Source organism: Choloepus didactylus, chromosome 15, assembly GCF_015220235.1.
Source record: "Choloepus didactylus isolate mChoDid1 chromosome 15, mChoDid1.pri, whole genome shotgun sequence".
In the NCBI taxonomy this organism is placed as follows: domain Eukaryota; kingdom Metazoa; phylum Chordata; class Mammalia; order Pilosa; family Megalonychidae; genus Choloepus; species Choloepus didactylus.
The window spans coordinates 7,676,688-7,699,461 of record NC_051321.1 but is presented as its reverse complement, the minus strand read 5'-3'; the positions used below and the strand labels follow the sequence as shown (position 1 = coordinate 7,699,461).

Genomic DNA, 22,774 nt, shown 5'->3' with positions numbered 1-22,774 from the left:
CCTGGACTTGAGTCTGGCAGAGAATGATGAATGGGGAGTAAAAATGATATAAACCTTTTTTTTTTTTTTAAGGGTCGCTTGCAACATGATGATGAAGAAAAATCAAAATAAGAAATACTATGGGACTATTAGAACATTGCTCCTTAATTGTGTTAAATTGTTGGACAGAAGCAGGCATCCTCAGGTAAGATTAACATATGTTCTCTTAAAAAAAATTCTCGCTTTCCGATAGTTGTTGCTTAGACGATAAAGCTTCCTAATCATGTTCTGTAACTGCTCTGTCTGGTACGGTAGTCACTCACTACATGTGGCTGTTGAGCACTTGAAATATGCCTCATCTGAATTGAAATGTGCTATAAGTATAAAAACACACTGAATTTTGACGATTTAGCATGTGTATATGTATATACATAGTAAATGTTCAAATAGTATTTTGTATATATTAGATTAAATATATTATTAAAATTAATTCACCAGATTTTATTTTTTCTAATGTGACTGTTATAACATTTAAAATTTTGTATGTGGAACATCAGGAGCAGGAGTGGCAGCGATGGCGGTGGCAGTGGCCTCCCCCACCCCTGTCCCCACAGTCACCTCCCCCTCCCTGGTCACCTGCAGGTATTTTATGCATGGGGTTTGTAAGGAAGGAGATAACTGTCACTACTCACATCACCTCTCTGACAGTCCATAGGCTGTAGTGTGCAAGTATTTTCAGCGAGGATACTGTATTTACGGAGACTGCTGCGGATATGAACATAGCAAGCCATTGAAACAGGAAGAAGCAACTGCTGCAGATCTGACTGCAGAATCGTCCCTTGCTGCTGCCTCAGGTCTCTCATCAGTAGTTGGACTGCTTGTTAAAATGAGTGTGGGTGAACCTGAGTCAAGAAATTCAAACTTTGCAACTATAGGAGTAGGCACAGAAGACTGAGTGAATGTCATTGAGTTTGTTCCTGGGCAACCCTATTGTGGCTGTACTGCCTCTTCCTGCACTGAAGCACCCTTGCAGGGCTCAGTGACCAAGGAAGAGTCAGAGAAAGAGCAAACCTCTGTGGAGACAAAAAAGCAGCTTTGCCCCCTATGCTGCAGTGGGAGAGTGCCGATATGGGGAGAACTGTGTGTATTCCCATGGAGATTCATGCGATATGTGTGGACTGCAGGTCCTACATCCAATGGATGCTGCCCAGAGATCACAACATATAAAGTATTGCATTGAGGCACATGATAAGGATATGGAGCTTTCATTTGCTGTCCAGTGCAGTAAGGACATGGTTTGTGGGATCTGCATGGAGGTTGTCTATGAGAAAGCCAACCCCAGTGAGCGCCGCTTTGGAATTCTCTCCAAATGCAACCACACCTACTGTCTCAAGTGTATTCGCAAGTGCAGGAGTGCTAAGCAGTTTGAGAGCAAGATCATAAAGTCCTGCCCAGAATGCGGGATCACATCTAACTTCGCTATTCTGAGTGAGTACTGGGTGGAGGAGAAAGAAGAGAAGCAGAAACTCGTTCAGAAATACAAGGAGGCAACAAGCAACAAGGCATGCAGGTGTTTTGATGAAGGACGTGGGAGCTGCCCATTTGGAGGGAACTGTTTTTTTTGTTTTTTTTTTTAATTCAGTTTTATTGAGAAATATTCACATACCATACAGTCATCCATGATGTGCAATCAACTGTTCACAGTACCATCTTATAGTTGTGCATTCATCACCCCTTTCTATTTTTGAACATTTTCCTTACACCAGAAAGAATCAGAATAAAAAAAAAAAACCACAAAAAACAAACACCCAAATCACCCCCCCATCCCACCTTATTTTTCATTTAGGTTGTGTCCTCATTTTTCTACTCATCCATCCATACACTGGATAAAGGGAGTGCGATCCACAGGTTTTTCACAATCACACTGTCACCCATTGTAAGCTACACTGTTATACAATTATCTTTGAGAGTCAAGGCTACTGGATTGGGATTTGGTAGTTTCAGGTATTTACTTCTAGCTTTTCCAATATATTAAAACCTAAAAAGTACTATCTGTATAGTGCCTAAGAATGTCCCCCAGAGTGACCTCTCATCTCCATTTGAAATCTCTCAGCCACTGAAGCCCCATTTTGTTTCATTTTGCATCCCCCTGTTGGTCAAGAAGATGTTTTCAATCCCACGATGCTGGTTCTAGATTCATCCCCGGGAGTCATATCCTGCATTGCCAGGGAGATTTACACCCCTGGGAGTCAGGTCCCATGTATGGGGGGAGGGCAGCGAGGTCACCGCCAAGGTGGCTTAGTTAGAGAGGGCCACATCTGAGCAAAAAAGAGGCACTCGGGGAGACTCGTAGGCACAATTATAAGCAGGGTTAGCCTCTCCTTGCAGTAGCAAGCTTCATAGGGCCAGCCCCAAGACAGAGGGCTCAGCACATCAAGCCTTCAGTCCCCAATGTTTGTAAGAACATCAGCAGCAATCCAGGTGAGGAAGTCCAACACCTCTGCATCCTCCCCCAGCTCTTCAGGGGGGCCCCGAATATGTATTTTTATTCTCCACCCAAATTACTTTAGGATGTGTTCCTATTTCATTCTAATCTATACAGACCTACCATAGCTCACTTCCTATTCAGAGTTTGGAGGGAACTGTTTTTACAAGCATGTGTACCCTGATGGCCGTAGAGAGGAGCCACAGAGACAGAAAGTGGGAACATCGAGCAGATACCAGGTCCAACAAAGGAACCACTTCTGGGAGCTCATTGAGGAAAGAGTGAACAGCAATTCCTTTAACAACGACGAAGAAGAGGTTGTCACCTTTGAGCTGGGCGAGATGTTGCTTATGCTTTTGGCTGCAGGTGGGCATGACAACCTGACCAACTCTGAAGATGAGTGGGACTTGTTTCACAATGAGCTGGAAGATTTTTATGACTTGGAGCTTTAGCACCTTCCAGTGGAGTATGAACTGTTCTGCAGGGCCTCAGACAGTAGCTATTACCTGTGCTGGTACGGCAGTGCCTGTGTCTCTCTCCTAGGCAGGCCTGTCAGTTCCAGGTGCTGTTGTAATAATTTTTACCCAGGGTCTGTCTTTTCAATCACTTACCTTTCCCCAAGGAATGTCTTGTTTTCTCTGTTAAAAAAGTTACAAAAATAAATCTTAAAGTTGGTTTTTTTGTAATATGAATTTAACTGTCATTGTAGGTCTGTTGCATCATCTGTTTTCAACTAGATTCACGCAGTTCTAGGGTAATATTAATGGATTGTCCACACTCATTTTGAGGACCCCAGGTTCAATAAAATGGAAGTATTGGCCGTGCTTTGGGGTCTGAGAATAGGGGTGATGGGTGAAGGGATCTTGAACTGGCAAGTAGGCTTTGGCTACAGACTTCAGAGGTAGATACTTAAGGTTCCTGGTGAAATCTGCACATTTGTGTTCTTATGTCTGTTCCATACCCTGTAATGCCCACCACATGCACTTGTTCTGTGGTTTTGGTCTCTTGTTTAATTGCACATGAGTAATACCACTGGGTAAACAGAATCAGGTGTGAATGTGTTGAGATTTCTACTGTGTTTAGCATGATAGGGAAATTGTGAAAGAATAGATTAAAAGATACAGTGGCATAAAATAAATGCAGAGTTGGAAGTTGACTCCAAGGGCTGATAGACTTGGCATGTGTGAGCATGAGCGTGTGGTAAGCTTTCATCCCTGCATAGATGCAGTATTCTTAGCCTTAGTGGGTGTTCTAGTTTGCTAATACTGCTGGAATGCAAAACACCTGAAATGGATTGGCTTTTATAAAGGGAGTTTATTTGGTTACAAAGTTACAGTCTTAAGGCCACAAAGTGTCCAAGGTACCTTCACTGGAGAATGGCCAATGGTGTCCAGAAAACCTCTGTTAGCTGGGAAGGCACGTGGCTGGCGTCTGCTCCAAAGTTCTGGTTTCAAAATAGCTTTCTCCCAGGATGTTCCTCTGTAGGCTGCAGTTCCTCAAAAATGTCACTCTTAGTTGCACTTGGGATATTTGTCCTCTCTCCGCTTCTCCAGAGCAAGAGTCTGCTTTCAATGGCTGTCTGCAAACTGTCTCTCATCTGCAGCTCCTGTGCTTTCTTCAAAGTGTCCCTCTTGGCTGTAGCTCCTCTTCAAAATGTCACTCTCAGCTGCACTGAGTTCCCTCTTGTCCCTCAGCTCATTTATATGGCTCCAGTGACTCAACTTAGACCCATCCCAAATGGGCGGAGCAACACCTCCATGGAAATTATCTAATCGGAGTCATCACCCACACCTGGGTGGGGTGCATCTCCACAGAAACACTTAAAGAATTACAATCTAATCAACACTGATAACATCTGTGCACACAAGATTACATCAAAGATAGTGGCGTTTGGGGGGACATGATACATTCAAACTGGCACAGTGGGAAAACTTGGTTTAGTGATTTTGGCCTAGTGTGGCAGATAGATCTTAAAGGACAAAGCAGTATATTGATGTTGGTAGTTGTTAATATAGCAGTGCTAGCTCTATCTATATAAATATAGAAACGGGGTTAGCTGTAGAGGTTAAAACTTCCTGGTTATCCCATACATTAACACAAACTGGGTCTCGGATACACAGCTGTATTTAATGTTTTATAATCTCCTAGCCTTTCCAGTTCAGGCACTTTTTGAAAAATCTTTGTCCTCATTTGAGGGGTTTTGTTGTCGGGTTTTTTGTCTGTTTTTGTGGGTATTTTCCTCCTTCTGCCCCTGAGCTTTGCAGGTAAACAGATGTGATTCAAAACTATGTTTCTGAGGTATTGTAGTGGAGTCATTGGTTTGCAGTAATAAGTCACACTTTTCCACTAAAGGGGGAGAGGGTGGTCATCCACAAGACAAGCTAAAGTTAAGTCTTTAGAAGAATTCTTTAATCGGAGATTTTAGCTTTGCATTTTGTTGTTCTATTTCCTGAAAATAGCTTGGGGATGCTCCTGATTTGTCCATCTACTGCTTTGATTCCGTAGATCCCACCCATTCTTTCACTTTAAGAAAAAACAAGTAATTGTTGCAGAGGTCTCTGTATTTTGCAGCTGCCCTTCTGTAGGGAGCACTTTTCCCAAATAAAACAATTTTAAAAAAAATTTGTATATGACTTACATTACATTTCTATTGGACAGTACTGTTCTATAAATTTAGAAGTCATGTAATTCTAACAAGTTGGCTATTTTTTCTTTGTCACTATTAGAAGGTAAAAAACTTTTTAAATGTCTTTCAGAAGATCCATTGACATTAATAGACCTTTTTATCAGTTTGTTAGTATAAATAAGGTTCACATTCCATACTTTAGGATATAAAAGCACCTCTTAAAATAATCTCTCAGTCATGCTTCCCACAATTTTACACTACCCTTACTCTCAGTTGTCTGAATTTGACAACTGTGAGTCTCTGTATTAGGCTAGTTGCATCCTATTTAAATTACAAAAGGTATGTAGTATGTGCATTTAAAAGAAAAATCTAAGTTAATTTCAATTTAGCCACATCCAGTTGGGTATTTAGGCTATCCTAGAAACCAAACCTATAGAAAAAATTTTTGAAGAAAAATGAGAAAGCAATATCTAATTGCTGATTGAGGTGGTGTAGTTTATTGGAACTTGAATGGTTTATGTGAGTGTTAGAAAATGGTGTTAAAATTAAGTGTCCATGATTAACAGTTGTTCAGTAAATAATACAATGAGATAAATGGTAATATATAAATGCTAATTCTAAGAGTCATTAGGATGAACTTTTCCCTCATTGGCTTGTGTTTTGGGTCCTGTGCCCTCTCCACCCAAACCATAGCTTGTATAGTCAATATTAGTTGCCTGTTAAAGAAAAACTTCTGTTAGTTCATATGCATTTGTAAAAAATCCTACTTGGTATGAGATTGTATCTATGTTAGTTAAGACACTACGTGTAAAAAGCTTGTGCCTGTCTCTAGTGAGATACCCGTGCCACTTTTCTTGAGAGCTGGGGATGGAATACTTACAGGAAGTAAACATTTCAGTCCATGAGGCTTTTATAGAGCATACTTAGAGTATTTGTAACTTTGAATTAGGAACATTTCTGTATGTATGACAGCCTGTATGTTGAAAACAGCTTATTTGCAGACCTCCTCCCCAAATTTGTTAACACAGTAGTAAAATACATGCCTCTTGAGAGTGCTCCATTTTGATGAGAATTACTTATCCATATTTCTTTTTTTTCCTTTTTATTAGATTATTGCTTCAGCTAATTACATGCTTTCAGAACTTTTTCAATTGGATGAACCTAAAAAAGAGGAAAGTTCAGAATCTCCTTTGAATGAGAACTCTGATGAAAGTTATAGTGAAGAAGAGGAGGAAATGGCAGACAGCGATGAAAATGGATCCTATTGCACCAGTTCTGATCCATCGGATGATAACAAAGCAGTCGCTATAATCAAGTCTGTTGGAGAACTGTCAGTACCAGAAAAGTACAAATCCATTCATCAAATCAGAGTAAGCATGTTGGTAAAATGTCAACAGTGGTAAAACAAACAGCTGCTAATTGGATATAGTTAGTTAGCTTGTCAGGCAGAGTCTCAAAAACTGGCATTACTTCAATAAATTCTTCATGGCCCAGGGTCTAATAATACTCAACTTGGTTTTTTAATTGTCCCAGAGTAACTGACCTACAATGGTGGGCTCAGGTGTGAACCAGACAGATAAATTAATATATCCAGTGTACAGTCATGTCCTCTCACTGGGGCACTTCTTTGTGATTTTCCCATTGCTGGGAACCTGTACTATGCAGGTTGCTTGGTGAGCAGAGAACCAGAGTGCAGAAGTGGCAGCTCTGTGATCCAGCATGGAGAGCCCTGAGGCACGGTTCTTGGGCTGTAGGAGCTGTGGTCATGGCAACACAGACCCTGACAATTTCCTGCCCTTGAGGTTCCTGTTGATATGGGTTGTGTTGACTGTTCTCCGGTCATCAGTCTTTCTCCAGACAGTATAGTTTTGTTTCAGTTCTCTGAATTAGAATTACTTTCCAGTCCTGCATCCCTGTGATTAGATCAGGTCACCCCCACAAGAGTTCTGGCTGTTCTCTGAACTGAAACACAGTTGTAGTTGCAGATAATCTCTTGGCTTAAGCTCTGAGTTTAACTTTCATATGGAAACTTTATATCCAAGTAAGGTTTTGTGAGGACACCTCTCTTTTGCCCTAATACATTGCCTGTTTTTCTGACCTCTTCCTTCATTTTCCCCCTCATTTACCCTAGCCACTCTTGTTTTTTTTTTTTTCTGTTTCTCAAACACATCAAGACTATTCCCATCTCAGGCCTTTACTTTTGCTGTTGATTCTGCTTGGAACATACCTTTGCTGAGCCCTTTGCCTGGCTGCCTTTTCTTAAACCTTAAGTCTTGGCTGCAGTCACCTCCTCGAGAGCACCTTCCCTGACCACTTTAGCAAGGCATACTTTCTTCCTGTCCCCAGCTCTGCATTACTCTCTTTTTATCTCCTTCCTGGAGATTTATTAATTTGTGTCCCTTAACTAGAATGTAAGCTCCCCGAAGGTATGGACACTCTTTTTTATCTCCATTGGCTAGAATACACAAGGAATGCTTAGTAAACATTTGACTAAATGACTGCAGGAAAAAATCCCTACCTGTCCGTCTAAATTTTAGTTCACTTTCAGCTTGAATCCCAGATTGGCGTAAAAAAAATTCTGGTTATAAACAATTTTTTATTGTACAAGTCACGTGTATTTGGGAAACTGCTTTGTAACCCAAGACCCTGGATTTATGGTGCAATTAGATAATTAAAGTTGTAGTGGTATGTTCATATCACTTGTTTTTACAGAGACAGCACTTTCCTTCAGGATCTGAAGCAATCAAAAAATGCAGTTGTAGTATTCTATATAAATATGTCTTTAGTTAGCATTGTCATACCAGTGTTAGATGAATTTTTGAAATACTGAGAATCAGCACAGGCTTCAGAGTCCCAGCTCTGTCACTCACTCACTCACTCACAGTGTCTTTGAACAAAGTACTTAACATCTGTGCCTACTTCTCTTCTGTAAAATGAGAATAATAATACTAACCTTACAGGATTCAATGAAGTGAAATGCCTGTCAGAGGCCTTTACACACAATAGTTGCTTAATAGATGGAGGTTCTTACTGGTTTTGCTACTAATTGAGGGTATAAATTACATAATGAGACCATTGGTGATAATTAACTTATTGCTAAATCAGAATTGTTAATTGTGTGTTACCAAGTATCCATGCTAATTAGTTGAACTGACGTGTTAGATGAGGTACACTTTTATCTAAGAGTACTACTCGTATTCTTTTTTATTGAAACAAAATTGTTTTTTTTTTTAATTTTTCGTATGTAAAGCAACATACGTACTGCAAGAATGTTTTAAGCAAATTCTTTGTTGATGTCTGTAACAATTTAATCTGCAACAAAAACAGTGTATTAACCTGAATATCAGATACTTCACTAAGCTGAGTATACAAGTTAAGTTTCTAAATTATTGGTTTGTTGAGCTTTCATAATTCCCAGGAGACGAGAGCTATGGAATTTGTTGTATTGGTAGCAGGTTAATAACTCTAAATGTTTGTTTCTAAAGCCAAGCTGTGCATTTCCAGTCTGCCACGACACAGAAGAGCGCTGTAGGCTTGTACTTAGCTATGTTCTGGAGGTAAGTTTAAATTTAGTCTTCCACTTCTTCAGTATAATTTGCACTTGATATATAAAGCATTTGCTCTGTTGGTTTCTGAATTATACTCTGCTGTGATTTTTTTTTCCCTAAGCATGAAAATCAAATTTGTTTTTCCCAAATTTTTTAGATCAAACTTAGTTTTTAAAGTCTGTTTTCAAAATAAAAATTCTGCTAAATTTATTCAGTAGTCTAGATACTGTCTTATATTTGGTTTTCAATTGACCTTCAGTTAAGTATGTAGTAAATATTTTTCCTTTTTTTAAGGGTTTAAAATCTGTGGATAGCAGCATTAAAAAAGAAAGTGACCTTCCTGCAGCTGACCCCAATACCCCAATCCCCTTGAAATATGAAGATGAATCTTCAAGGGAGGCCCCTGAGGGTCTGGAGAAGCAGATGGCCTTGTTTTTGGACAAAAGTAAGTTGAATTGATGTGCAAATAACACTTTTTCAATAGAGTGATGTGTATGTGCTTTATCAACAGCAGATTTATATCAATTAAGGCATTCACTGAAAGGAATTTAGAAAAAGGATAATATGTGGATGAGAAGTAGGGGAAATACCCTTTCATTTCAAATATAAGACAAAGCAGGGTAATTGTAGTCCTTCTTAGATATTTCTAATAAGAGCATGAGGAACCTGATTCTTGCCATTACCCGCTGTGAGGAGCTAACTTCTTTGGCCTAATAAGGTTCTCCTAAGAAATCCCTGCATCAGTAAAAGCAGTGGATTGCTTCAAATCACAGCTCCAGGAACCAGACTGCCTCACTTTCAGTCTTGGCATTGCTAGGACAAGGTGTTCCCTCTTTTTGAGCCTCATTTTCCCTCTTTCAAAATGGAGAAAGTAGTACTTCCTTTAAAGGATTGTTATAAGGATCAAATGGTTAATATGTACAAAGGACTTAGAACAGTACATGTAATAGGCACCTTAGAAGTGTTAGCTATTTCTTCCAGGTCTTCGAATAAGCTGGGAAGTCATTTATAAGTTCCTTAGTTTGTTCTACCGGAATATCACCTCGTGAGGAACAAGTGCACTTCAAAGTAAAATGCTTGTATTTTTCTGTTTGTTTTTTTTTTTTTTAAATCTAAGTTTTATTTCTTTTTCCAACTTCACCTCCTACCCCCTTTAATTAGTTTCAGTTGTTTAGAAAAATGTATTGAAAGCCTGTATGTTTGAAATAATGCCAAGTGCTATTTATACCTTTCTTCTTTTCATGAACAGAAACAGTGGTGGGGGTGGGGGTTAGCGAGATTGATTTCCCTAGCATTCGTGTAGTGTTTGCCACGTGCCAGGCCGGAACCTGCATGCGTGAGGAGAACCATGCCAAGGCTTTTGGCATCTCAAGGCTTTTGATATCTCTTGCTTCTTGAAAATCCTGCTTAAGTGCTAAAACTCACCTCTGTCCCCAGTCAGAATTACTTGATTCACTTACCCCTTCTGCTGTGAGCACTTTTTGAACCTGCCTTATATTATAGTCACCTGTGTTATAAAGTGTTAAACACACACACAACCACAATTGTGAGCTAGAACTTCACCTTACTCATCTTCAGTTTTCTCACAATGCCCCAAAACACAGAAATCACTCTTCAGGTTTTTATTCATTTTAGCTCAGGACAGTTACCTAGTATTTAAGTTTCTTCAGCCTCAGAGAGTTTTATATATATATCATAGCAGAGGAAAAAGAATACATGCACAGATAAAACCATAGCAGAGGCTAAATGCCTTTTGTTGTCTCAAAAGACTCGTGTGTTGAATCTTAGAGCTGAGAGAGGAGGGCATGTTTTTGTGGCATTTTGTTTTCCCCGCTGTAATTGTACTTAGTGTGTTTTGTTGTGGTTTATTTTGTCAGCCTCTCTCCCCCTCCAATCATCAGGGCCCTATAACTTCACGTCAATGTGTCTGATTAGCTCAGAGCTTGGCACAGAAGTGGTCACTTGTTGAATGAAAAAGGTAATACAAAAAAGGGCTAGACTTTAAATAGAGTGTTCCTGATAGAGGAGACTGTAAATTAAGATAGAAGGTAGAAAAAAACAGGCAGATATGCAGGGAATAAGTAGTAACTTACTTTGGCTGATATGTGGTATGGGTGGAGTGGTAAGAAATAAGGCAGAAAACATGTAGCTTACAAAATGGCCTGAGATGTTAGATGTGATGTCAGTGGAGAGAAACCATTTTAATGCTTTAGAACAAAATTGACCTTGATGAAAGCTGTGGTTTAGAAAGGTGAACTTTTTGGTAGGCTGACACAGAGACTGGAGAAAGGAGGGAAATGTCGGTGATGAGTTTAGTTACGTCACTGACCCTGAAAGAGAATGAGAGAGTTGATGCCTGCAGAGAAGCAGACTATCTACAGACGTTCTAAGTAAGACTCTATTGAAACACTTGCAGTTTTCCTTCCTTTCTTCTAAGTGAAATAGTACTTACCAGTTTTGCTGTAGCACTGATACCTAAGTCTAAGTATTTTTATCAGTGACCAGAAAGTATTTTTTATATTGAGACTTAATATTTGAATAAAATGTGCTGCTTTTCCCCCCCATGTCACAGTGGGTTCTCTTCAGAAGGGTAATTATTCTAGTCAATCTGGAATGATCCCTGGTTCTTGGCAACATAAAATGAAACTTCAGCTGATTCTCAAATCGTCAAAAGCCTATTATGTTTTATCTGATGCTGCCATGAGTCTTCAGAAATATGGAAGAGCCTTACGATACATTAAATTAGCTCTCCAGAGCCACGGTAAGCCACTCGAAAGATGTTTGAGATGGTATCGGAATCACAGATTGTACTCGTATCTCTGTTGTGAAATTTTATTTTAGAACAACTTTCCTAATCCTGAGTATGTTACCTAGTATTTAATTTTCTTCTCTGGATGGTTTCTTATCTCTGTATTTTGAAATATATGAAGCCATATGTGCTATGTGACATAAAATAAACTTAGAGTAGATACAGTGGTGCAGAGCTTTCAGTTAGTAACAGAGTTTCTTCGTATTTACTAAGTTTATTCATTTTTAATGCACTTGTGTTTTTATTCCTTCCAACCCTTTCCAAATAGATACTTACTGCTGTCTCTGTACCAATATGCTTTCTGAAGTGCTGCTGTTTCTTTCTCAATATTTGACACTTTGTGGTGATATCCAATTAATGCTAGCCCAGAATGCAAATAATAGAGCAGCACACCTCGAAGAGTTTAATTATCAAACAAAGGAAGATCAGGAAATATTGCACAGCCTCCACAGAGAGTCCAGCTGTCAAGGTAGGCTAGCAAGGCGTATTTCTGTTCTCATTAGGTTTATTCAGTCCAGTTTATGCATGTGTGAGTATGTCCAGAAAAGTAGCAAAAATATTCACTGTTTTCATATTTTTTGTGTTTTATTTTATTCATTTCTAAATTTTAAAATTGAGCATGATCCTGAATATTTGTGTATAAAATGGTTTTGAAAATATTTCATAATTACTGGTTGTACAACTAGAACCAACTATACAATAAACTCTGAAGACAATTGTGTTGACTTTTTACATTTGTCTTTTCATGAGGTTTTTCTAGTTAACCCTTTTGATCAGCTAAACAAACTATAGGTTTTCCTTTGAAAAGGAATGATAGTTGATGAAAGCGGATGAATTACTTTCTGAATGATTTCCTGGGAGCTGAGATAGAGATCATTTTTAAAAATGGGTTCATAGCCAAGCTGTCTTACTGAATATATCACTCTTGTGGGTTTTTCAGATTTTACAGCTGGGAAATAGTATCATTTAACCTAGAGCAGCAGTGTCCCTTTTAGCTCAGGACAGTTACCTAGACACATTGCAGGGTAGAAAACGAGATAGAGCATCTGTCTTCTGAAGGTGTTTTTATAATGTGTCATGAAATTATTTCATTATGCTCCTAAATTGTTTATACCCTTCCCTTAAATTGTTTATCCAGCCCCCCCCCCCCCCATCCCCAAATGTTTTGGACAGTTAACAGCTAGGACATGTATTATTTCCTAATTTTTTGGCCCGCTTTCTTCTTCTCCCCTTCTATATTCCTCAAACAGTCATTTTTTTTGTATGTATATATGTATAAACACAGTGGGAAAATCTTCAGTATGTTTTTATCACTCCCATCATATTAGTTTCATTTAAAATATTTCTTAATGAGAATGCTCTTCTTTCATATATTTAAGTGTCATTGGCAGAAGTGCTACCTTTTTTTCACCTTCAGTTTTGGTCCCTATGCTTGTTTAGTCCTGTCCCCCTGTCCTGGCAGTTAGAAGTCTGAGGGCTCATGTAGCACCTTCCTTGGGACTTAAATGTAGCCTGGCAAGCCATAAAGTATATAACTTACGTATAGCAATTAGTGCTTTATTTCAAGAAATATTTCCATTAATTAAAAAAGAACTGTTCACCTTGTATCAGTGGACAGCATTCAAGTCTGTGTTTAATAAACAAGTATACCTTGTTAGTAACTTAATAAAGAAGTTAAAATACGGTTGATGGGAATTGTTTGGTGTTTATAGGCAAGAAATTATTTCTTTTAATCAAACATTAATGTCCCAAGAAAATAGAGTATTATAAATAAATTAAGATATCATTACTGTGAAACTTAAAAAGTTAGTTGTATTCATTGAATATAACTTTTTTTTTTTACTATATTGCATTTTCTCTGATTTTCTTGTTTAGACTTAAATATTTACAGATCTTTACAATGAAACTTATAGTTGTACTCATTGAATGTTAGTATGCTTATTTTACATTTTCTCTGATATTATTGTATAGTCCTAAAAATATCATATTCACTTAGATGCTAAGGAATAAGGATTCACAGGCCTCACATTGATTTTGCTTTTTTCTTGTAAGGTTTCGCATGGGCCACAGATTTGTCTACAGACTTAGAAAGTCAGCTTTCAGTTAGTTGTAAATGTTATGAAGCTGCTAATGAAATCTTGCAATTTAGTGACTTAAAAAGCCAGAATCCAGAACACTATGAACAAGTATTGAAGAGAATGGGTAACATTAGAAATGAAATTGGTGTGTTTTATATGAATCAGGCTGCTGCATTACAGAGTGAGAGAGTAGGTGAGTATCTCTTTGGATTCCCCCTTTATTGCCTCTTCTATTAAAAAATAGTGCTGATTTTATAGTAGTTTGAGTAAAGAATGTGGCACTTGATTTTTTTTTTTATCATCATTTTATTGAGATATATTCACATACCACGCAGTCATACAAAACAAATCGTACTTTCGATTGTTTACAGTACCATTACATAGTTGTACATTCATCACCTAAATCAATCCCTGACACCTTCATTAGCACACACACAAAAATAACAAGAATAATAATTAGAGTGAAAAAGAGCAATTGAAGTAAAAAAGAACACTGGGTACCTTTGTCTGTCTGTTTCCTTCCCCTATTTTTCTACTCATCCATCCATAAACTAGACAAAGTGGAGTGTGGTCCTTATGGCTTTCCCAATCCCATTGTCACCCCTCATAAGCTACATTTTTATACAACTGTCTTCGAGATTCATGGGTTCTGGGTTGTAGTTTGATAGTTTCAGGTATCCACCACCAGCTACCCCAATTCTTTAGAACCTAAAAAGGGTTGTCTAAAGTGTGCATAAGAGTGCCCACCAGAGTGACCTCTTGGCTCGTTTTGTGGCACTTGATTTTATGTCATAAAGGCATACTTTGTTAGAGAATTTTTTGTGGGTAAATTTTCAAGCACCAAATTAGGAAAAAATATTATTTTCCTTTGGGATTTATCATTTCTGGGTCCCCGCATTCCCACGTTTATCCTTCACTCCATTCAACTTACTTCAGAAGTGAAGTGGACAGCCAGACATGTGCCAGGCTATATGCTAGATATGTGGCTGGCAAAGCATGGTCTTCCTTCTAGTTGGGAAGCTGTACTAAAGTACACACGCATACTGTAGAAGTATGGAGGAGGGAGATGTTTACCGTGGTTGTGGGGCCCTTGGAAGGCTCTTGGGAAGAGGTGTAGTTTGGGCAGGGCAGTGCATGATGGGCTTTTCAGACTAATTAGGTAGCATTGGAAGGAGCAGAGAAGTGGGACCCAGTGGATGTTTAGAGGAGTAGTGAGTGATTTTGTGTAAGTCAAGCAGAGGGTGAAGATTTGGGCCCATTTGGAGTTTGAGATACCTATGGGCCTTCTGTGTAAAAAAGGTCTAATATAGTAGTCAATTAGAAATGTGTGCTTGGAGCTCTTAGGGCTAGAGGGACATAGATTGGGACCTGTTTACATAGTGGTGATAGTTGAGAATGGATGGAAATATAAAGACCGATCATAGCATGAGAAAGGAAAAGAAGGCTGTGATAGAACTGAGGACAGCGGGTAAACTGAACAAATATTTGAGTTCCTATTGACCTACAAACTGTGCCTGGTACTGGGGATACAAACGTTGCCCTCAAAGAGTTCACTGCTAGAGGGTGAACTTCTGCATCTAAGGGGATCTGGAGGAGGAAGAATTGGTGAAGGATGAGCGGTGGTCATCAAAAACCTAGGAGAATTGGATAAAACACAGATTGTAACCTAAACACTCCATGGGGATGGCACCTGTTAATATTTACAAAATAATGCTTTGCTCGGCTGTTTTTATTTGCTTGCTTCAATATCAGTCAGTTAACATGGAGGAGGGCTACACTTGAATGTGATGAGAGCAGTGTACTGCGGTTGATCCAGGTGGCTTGCTCTCCATGCACTTGCTGTCATTGCCATCTGACTGCCTCAAGAGAGATTGGGATTTACACTGCTACACACTTACAGAATTGTTTTGTTTTTGTTTTGGGGAAGTGAGCAGAAGTGTGTCTGCTGCAGAGCAGCAGTTGTGGAAGAAAAGCTTTTCATGTTTTGAAAAGGGAATTCACAACTTTGAGTCAATTGAAGATGCTACAAACGCTGCCCTTTTGTTATGTAATACAGGAAGACTCATGCGAATTTGTGCACAGGCACATTGTGGTGCAGGTGATGAATTTAAACGTGAATTTTCACCAGAAGAAGGCTTGTATTATAATAAGGTAACACATTTGCATGTATGTTGGAGTTCATCCATTCACACGTAATTGTCATTTACACTTTGCTGTTACTCCATCAAAATATTATAAAACTAAAATAGTGGTGAAGGCACAGGAATAGACGAATCGTTAAAATCAAACACTTAGAAACTGGTCTGAGAATAGTAAGAATTTATTATGAAGATGACATATGGAATTGGTAGGGGAGAGAGGTGTTGTGTTGGTGCAACCAAAGTGGATGTCAAGCAGATGAAGAGTGACCTGGGGAAAGTGAAACTGTACAGGTACCTGAAGGAAATACAGATGGTCCCAGGATGGAATGAGGGAGCTTTCCTGGCCCAGCACCATAAGCAGAAACAATGAAATAAAAATGTATAGATTGAACTGCATGTAAAAAAAAGTTTTTAAAATATACATCATAAAACAAAATTGAAAAGCAAATCACAATCTAGGGAAAATACAACATATATGACAGATCAGGGATTACACCCTTAATATATAAAGAACAGTTACAAATCATTGAAAATAAACTATCCCATAGAAAATGGCCAAATAACCTGAACAGAAAATTCATATATGTAAAAAAAGTAAATGGCTAATATATGTGCAGGGAAAAAAATTTCAAAATTAATATTTTTATGTGAAATTCTGAAATTGAATTTATTTTATGTTGCCAATTTTTTTTTTTTTTTTTTTTTTGGCAAATGATAATATCCAGTGTTGGAGATGGTACAAAAAAAATGAGAGCACTCATTTAATTGCATACTTTGAGGCTATTTAAATTACATTGGTGAAGAATGTTCATGGCATAGTAAGTTTAAAAAATTAATTTTTAAGTTTTATATGTACTTAGAAAAAAGAATGGAAAATATACACCAGAAATCTAGAAATTGGTGGGTGATGGAGTTAATTGTGATGTTTCCTTAAATATAATGACCATGTATTTGAGCTCAGGGGTGATGGGGTGGAAGAAGTTATTTCTTCTTTTTTTAAAAAAATTAAATAGCAGTTGTGTAAACTAATTTTCATTTAGAAAGGAAAAACAAAATGCATCCTCAGGCATCACCTTGAGTCAGAAAACACTAAAAAATAGCTTCTTTAGTGACTTTAAGATGGAAACGTGGTGGCACACAGTCCATTTTAAATAACTTTTCATTAAAATATTTTCATTGATTTACTTTTTTTCTTTCCTCATAATATTCTCCTTTAAATTCTCACAAAATTAAATCACTGATCTTAGGTGATTTTGAAGTATGCTTTACTTTCATGAGATATTGGCATCTATTTAGACTGAGGCAGAAATTTACACTTTGTTCCTCGCAGGCTGTTGATTACTACCTGAAAGCTCTGAGGTCATTGGGAACACGAGAAATACACCCTGCTGTCTGGGATTCAGTGAATTGGGAATTATCCACTACTTATTTTACTATGGCCACTTTACAGCAAGATTATGCTCCATTATCTAGAAAGGCTCAGGAGCAGGTAATAATATTTTGGGGGTTATAAAAAAACTTATTTATTCATTTGTTTAACAAATATTCAGAATTAGTTATCAACTTTCCTTGACATGCAGTATTTAAATGTTTTATATGTTCTTATAAGTCAAAATTATGGGCTTGTTTTATTTTATTTTTTTTCTCCCCCTTAAAAAAAAATAGATTGAAAAAGAAGTTAGTGAGGCTATGATGAAGTCCCTGAAATACTGTGACATTGATTCAGTGACTGCCCGACAGCCACTCTGTCAGTACCGGGCCGCCACCGTCCATCATAGGCTGGCTTCAATGTACCACAGTTGTCTGAGGAATCAGGTATGGGATTCCAGTTTAAGTTCAATATCAAGTCAGTTTAAAAGTGTTCTCAGTGAGTTGCTTACATTTCAATATATATTTTAAATACCACCTATTCTCATTAGTTCCCCTAGAAAAACGTGGAGTATAGGTTCCCCTCACCTATGCCATTTAATTTTTTTCTATAAATTGTTATAGTTGATTGTATCTTAGTTTGCAAATGTATATATTTTCCTGGATGTATTAGATAGATTTTTTAAAATGCATTTATGTTTTATATTAATGTTTCTATGAAAATTTTGAAGTACCCATCTTCTGTCTTTTTAAATTAATTTTTATTGGGAAATAGAGTATGCTTATTAAAAAAAGCACATAGGAAATACATGTGAAATACATGTACAGTTTAAACCCCTGTGTCCTTCACCATGAAGTTAGGGAAGGGGAGAGTGTTAGAGTATCCTGTCTCCCTCCCTACTACCTAGAGGTGAATTCTGTCCTGAGTTTTCTGTTGTGTCCATGCCTTTTTGAGTTTACCACTTAAACAGTATGCTTACGTTTTACCTGTTTTTGAGCCTTCTAGAAGGAATCACACTGTATGTATTCTTCTGTGGCTTACTTTCTTTCACTTAACTTCATGTTTTTTGAGATGCTCCCATGTAGCTGTACATTTTGTAAGCTGACTAATGTTCATTAAATGAATATATCAAAATTTATTTATCCATTCTGTGATGAATGAACTTTTGGTTTATTACAGTTTGAGGCTTTTCCAAGTATTCTACTATGAACAATCTTGCACATGAATCCTAGTGCTCAAGTACTTGTATTTCTAAGAATTATTTGAGGTCTAGGATGAAGATGCCTTCCTTCAGAGAGGTTGCTTTGCTTCTGCCAGGAATCTTGTGCTTACATTCTCTCTTTCTTAACTCAGTACGAAGATAACTTATCTGGTAGTCTGTGAGCGTGGGTTTACTTCTGGGTTGCCCTTACTCTGAGAGTATTGTCCTTTGAAGTCTGGCTTAATCTGGAGAGGATTATATTCTACTTTGAGCTGGCTCTTGGCTTTTTTCTTCTTGCCATAGGAGCGCCACACCCTCCCCCCAAACCAAAATTCAAGTTTCCCCAGATGGTCTAATTTCTAATATCCTCAGAGCTAAAGCAAGTTCAGGGGTGCCAAGACACTTCATTGGGGGTGGGGGTGGGGGTTGTCTTTTCAGTAAGTGATGCTGGGACAACAGATGTCCACATGCAGAAGATGGGAGTTGGACTCTTACCTCACACCATATACATATATACACACTCAAATGGATCAAAGAGCTAAAACTATAAATGTAAGAACTGAAACTATGAATCTTGTAGAAGAAAGCACTTAAAAGTATTTAGCGATCCATGCAGAAGACTTGAGTAAGGTAATTATTGTAAAACCAAAGCCTTAGGATTTGTCTTTTTATTTTATTTTTGGTTCTAGGTTGGTGATGAACATCTTAGGAAACAGCATCGGATGCTAGCAGATCTTCACTACAGCAAAGCTGTAAAGCTTTTTCAGCTACTGAAAGATGCTCCGTGTGAACTACTTAGAGTACAGTTAGAAAGAGTAGCATTTGCAGAATTTCAGATGACCAGTAAGCTTTACTTTTATTTCTCAGATTTGTATGCCTTTGCTTAGTGTTGGGTTGTCTTAGAGTGAGGCAGAGCTTTGGATCACTCTTGGATATAAGTAATATTGTTTTCTTTTTAATTTATCCATAGTAATAACTTTGGGTAGAGGCCAGAAGAGTCATTTTAGAGTCTCTGCTCTCTGAAGTTTTTTTAAAAACATAGAGAAATAGATTATGCCCCAGTGACTAGATATTGAAATATAGCCAATGAGCCCTTATTTGGGGGAAAAAAAAAATGTGACAGGTCAGTTTAGACAAAAATATAAATTGGAGTGAAAAACTGAGGAATGGAGAAACAATTTGTGGTCCACATAGAACTGACACTAAGCAACTTTGGATTGTGGTTCTGGAACTGGCTGTGGAGCCTAAAAAAAGGAAAGGTAGATTGGGAGGGAAGCGAAGGTTAGAAGAGAGTGAAAAGGCTTTATGATGTTATTTTCCATGGTAGAGAGTAAATTGATGCCCTGACCACTTTGTTTTTTGGAAGTTCTCTCCTGCTGTTAACCACCTGCTTCCCCCCTCCTGCAGCTCTAAACTACAGAGGGATCTTTAGAGAAACAGCTCTAGTGTGGTAAAGGAACAAGACACATTTACTTTAAGTGCAGCAGTTCATTTGGTTTGATTTCAGTTTTTTTCTATAAAATTAAAATAAATTTATTAAATTTAATACTTAAAATACATATGACTTTGTATAAAATATCCCTGGAAGGATGCGTGAGAAACAACAGTTTACCATTATCCTCAATCACAAAGGGATTTAAAAATACTTTAATAGAAAGTATTTTTGTTAACTTTCTGCTAGTATATGTGTGGGATTGTTACCCAAGATTAATGATAGCTTTTTAGGAGTGGATTTGGGTGATTATCTTTTTTTCACGTGCATCTTTGAATTTCCTGGCATCATTTGAATTCCTTAGAATGAGGAGGCATCATTTTTATTTAAAAAAAAAAAAAAAAAGAGAGATACTGACTGAGAACACATTTGCTAAGATGATAAGAATGGTTAGTTCCCTTTTTAAAATGCTTAATACTTACGAATGCTACTTTGGAAAAGTAATGTAAATATTCTGGGGGTTTTGTGAGCCAAGTTTGGGAATTTTGTGAGTCAGATTAATAAATACTTTTGTTTATAACATTTTATTTAATCTTATTTTGTGTAGTATTTTTTTCTGTACTACATATGACTCAAATTTAGATTCCTCGTGTCTTTATTACCCAACACTGGCACTCCCTGCTTCTGCCAGCCTCCAATGACATTTCCATATGTTATCAATAGCTTGTCTTCTGGATGCCAGGATCTACACTGAAATCACATTTATCCACTGATTTTTAAGATAATCAAGTTTAGAAAATTTGTAACTATAAAGGAGGAAGGCAACAGTTACATCTTCCCCACTTGTAGATTTCAGGGGTCCCTAGCCCACCCTCCCTTCTGACATTAGCTGCAAATTCAGGAGTCCCCAAGATCATCCTCACCTATGACACCAAGTGCAAGTTTAGGGGTTCCCAAGGTCATCTTTAGGTTTGAGAATTAGCTGGAAGGACTCACTGAAAGCTGGTATACTCATGGTAACAGTGTATTAACAGGGAAGTGACACAGATGGACATCAGCCAAGGGAAGAGGTACATAGGGCAGAGTCCAAGAAATGCTTATGATTGTCCTCTCTCTGTGGAGTTTGGGACAGCACTAAATTCTCCCAGAAACTGTGCAGCAATACACACGGAGTGTTGCCAACCAGGGAAGCTCACCCAAGCCTTGGGGGCCAGAGTTGTTGGGGGTTGAGGGGGCTCAGTCACATCGGCATGGTTGATTGCCCATGTGGCTGACCTTAGTTTCTAGCCTCTCTGGACTTCAAGGTGATACCACATGGCCCCAAAGCCCCCACAGTAAATCAGGTTGTTAGACTGTCTGGTGTGGCCCACAGTCATCAGGCAGGATATTCCAAGGGCTTGAGGATCATCTCCCAGGAGCCAAGGGCAAAGATCAAGGCTCCCTTTGGGCAAGGGTAGTCCTCTACTGCATACCACTGTACACATAATTGCGTATAAACTCAAGAGGGACAGGAACAAGGGTGCTTTGTAGTATCTGATAGGAGTAGATAGTTTATTCAGAAGGTCCTAGAATAAAATGAAACCTTGGTTATCTGGTCTGACCTCCTGCCTTTGAACAGTAAGGTAACATATGTATTTGGGAGGTAGAACAACTGATTCTAAAGCATTTAAGTGACTTAACCAATAGTGCTTAGCTGGAAAATAGTGGTACAGCCTTCAAACTGCAGGCTCCTCTCTGCTGGTCTCTTTGCCATCATGCCTTAGTTACTCACCTTCTGAATAGATTGTGTTCTGCTGACAAAGCCAAATGGTGAGGCATTTATTGCTTTGTGTATAATTTGTATTATTCTCTAGGGAAAATCACTAAACTGAGTTGGAGTTAGAAAATTTGTTAGAATTATCATGAGTTACCTTTATATAAAGGGTATGAAAAGTCAGAATTTTCATTATTACATTTACATTGGATGGGTTTCTAGATTTATATTTAAAGGAATTATCATTTTTGTGTTTAATACTTTAGGTCAGAATAGCAATGTTGGAAAATTAAAAACACTGTCTGGGGCTCTTGATATAATGGTGAGAACTAAGCATGCATTCCAGCTAATCAAAAAGGAACTTATAGAGGAATTTGACCAGGTAAATGGAGAAAAAATAATCTTTGCTTCTTATGTATTTTATAATAAAAAATGTTGAATATATATAATACGGGCATGGGGTGTATGTACCTACGTGCACTCTGTGTAAAAATACATTAAAGTATGAACAGCAATTTGTTATGGTTGCTTGGTAGAATTATTAAGCTCTTTAATTTACAAATAAGTTTTTATATTTTAAAAATGAAAAAAAAAAAAAAAAGTCCTGACAAGGCCTTTAGACCATGGTTAGTAAGGCCCTGGAAGTTCAAAAAGCTTTTTAATTTTTTTTTTTTTTTTTTTTTTAAGAGAAAGAAAAGGCTAGTACCTTATAATTTCCACTGAACTTTTCTGGGAGCAGTTGTTGACAGGCGAGTGGCTTAAGCAGAGTCCTCAGGAAGGCCTGTGTAGTTTGCCAGGCATTCCAGCATTCAAGTTCCCTTCTGCCATTGCTCAAAGCTGCTCTCAGACCCCATGGTGCACCAGCCTGTTACTTTCCTAGTCTGGCTCATTAATTTGTCTAATCCTGTGCAGTTCCCATGTCTAGGTTTGTCCTTTAATGTCTCACATTAGAAAGTCAGGAGATTTTCATTCAGGGTTAATTTCTTCTAATAATTGCCTGCTAGTTACGAGACATTATAATTATGTTTTAGTGTATAAAATGATCTCAGGTTTGTTTTTTGTTTGGTTGGTTTGGGTTTTAGTTAAAGCAATTCCGTCACTTTAGTATCAAATGATAACTGTCGAGTAGCTCAGGTAAAAAGCTTTTTGTTTTTTTAGCCTAAAAGTGATGAGACTGGTCCAGCTGCTGATTCTTCTCCAAGTCTTAATCAAGAAGAAGTGATAAAACTCCTCAGTATATTTGAATCTCGGTTGTCATTTATTCTCCTTCAGTCCATCAAACTGCTCTCTTCAACTAAAAAGAAAACAAGGTAAATTGAATTCTGTTGTTTGTGGAAATTGCTTTCCCAGCAC

At 37.9% G+C, this 22,774-nt stretch overlaps 1 protein-coding gene across 4 annotated transcripts in view; it reads left to right on the top strand.

Moving 5' to 3' along the window:
- The window catches only part of EDRF1 (erythroid differentiation regulatory factor 1), a 55,023-nt gene that overhangs the window by 16,266 nt on the left and 15,983 nt on the right, over positions 1 to 22,774 (top strand). For 2 of the 4 annotated variants that reach the window (XR_005211838.1, XM_037804338.1), the window contains exons 12-24: positions 73 to 184; positions 6,200 to 6,460; positions 8,576 to 8,647; positions 8,933 to 9,083; positions 11,211 to 11,399; positions 11,716 to 11,916; positions 13,500 to 13,718; positions 15,453 to 15,676; positions 16,997 to 17,155; positions 17,332 to 17,481; positions 18,926 to 19,079; positions 21,688 to 21,803; positions 22,580 to 22,731. Coding sequence is in view for 3 of the 4 variants with exons in the window: in XM_037804338.1 (XP_037660266.1) it covers positions 73 to 184; positions 6,200 to 6,460; positions 8,576 to 8,647; positions 8,933 to 9,083; positions 11,211 to 11,399; positions 11,716 to 11,916; positions 13,500 to 13,718; positions 15,453 to 15,676; positions 16,997 to 17,155; positions 17,332 to 17,481; positions 18,926 to 19,079; positions 21,688 to 21,803; positions 22,580 to 22,731 (2,160 nt within the window). In the remaining variant the exon portion in view is untranslated. Of the gene's footprint in view, positions 1 to 72; positions 185 to 687; positions 1,367 to 6,199; positions 6,461 to 8,575; positions 8,648 to 8,932; positions 9,084 to 11,210; positions 11,400 to 11,715; positions 11,917 to 13,499; positions 13,719 to 15,452; positions 15,677 to 16,996; positions 17,156 to 17,331; positions 17,482 to 18,925; positions 19,080 to 21,687; positions 21,804 to 22,579; positions 22,732 to 22,774 lie in introns of those variants that run through there. The other 2 variants (XM_037804339.1, XM_037804340.1) reach the window with 2 other exon arrangements.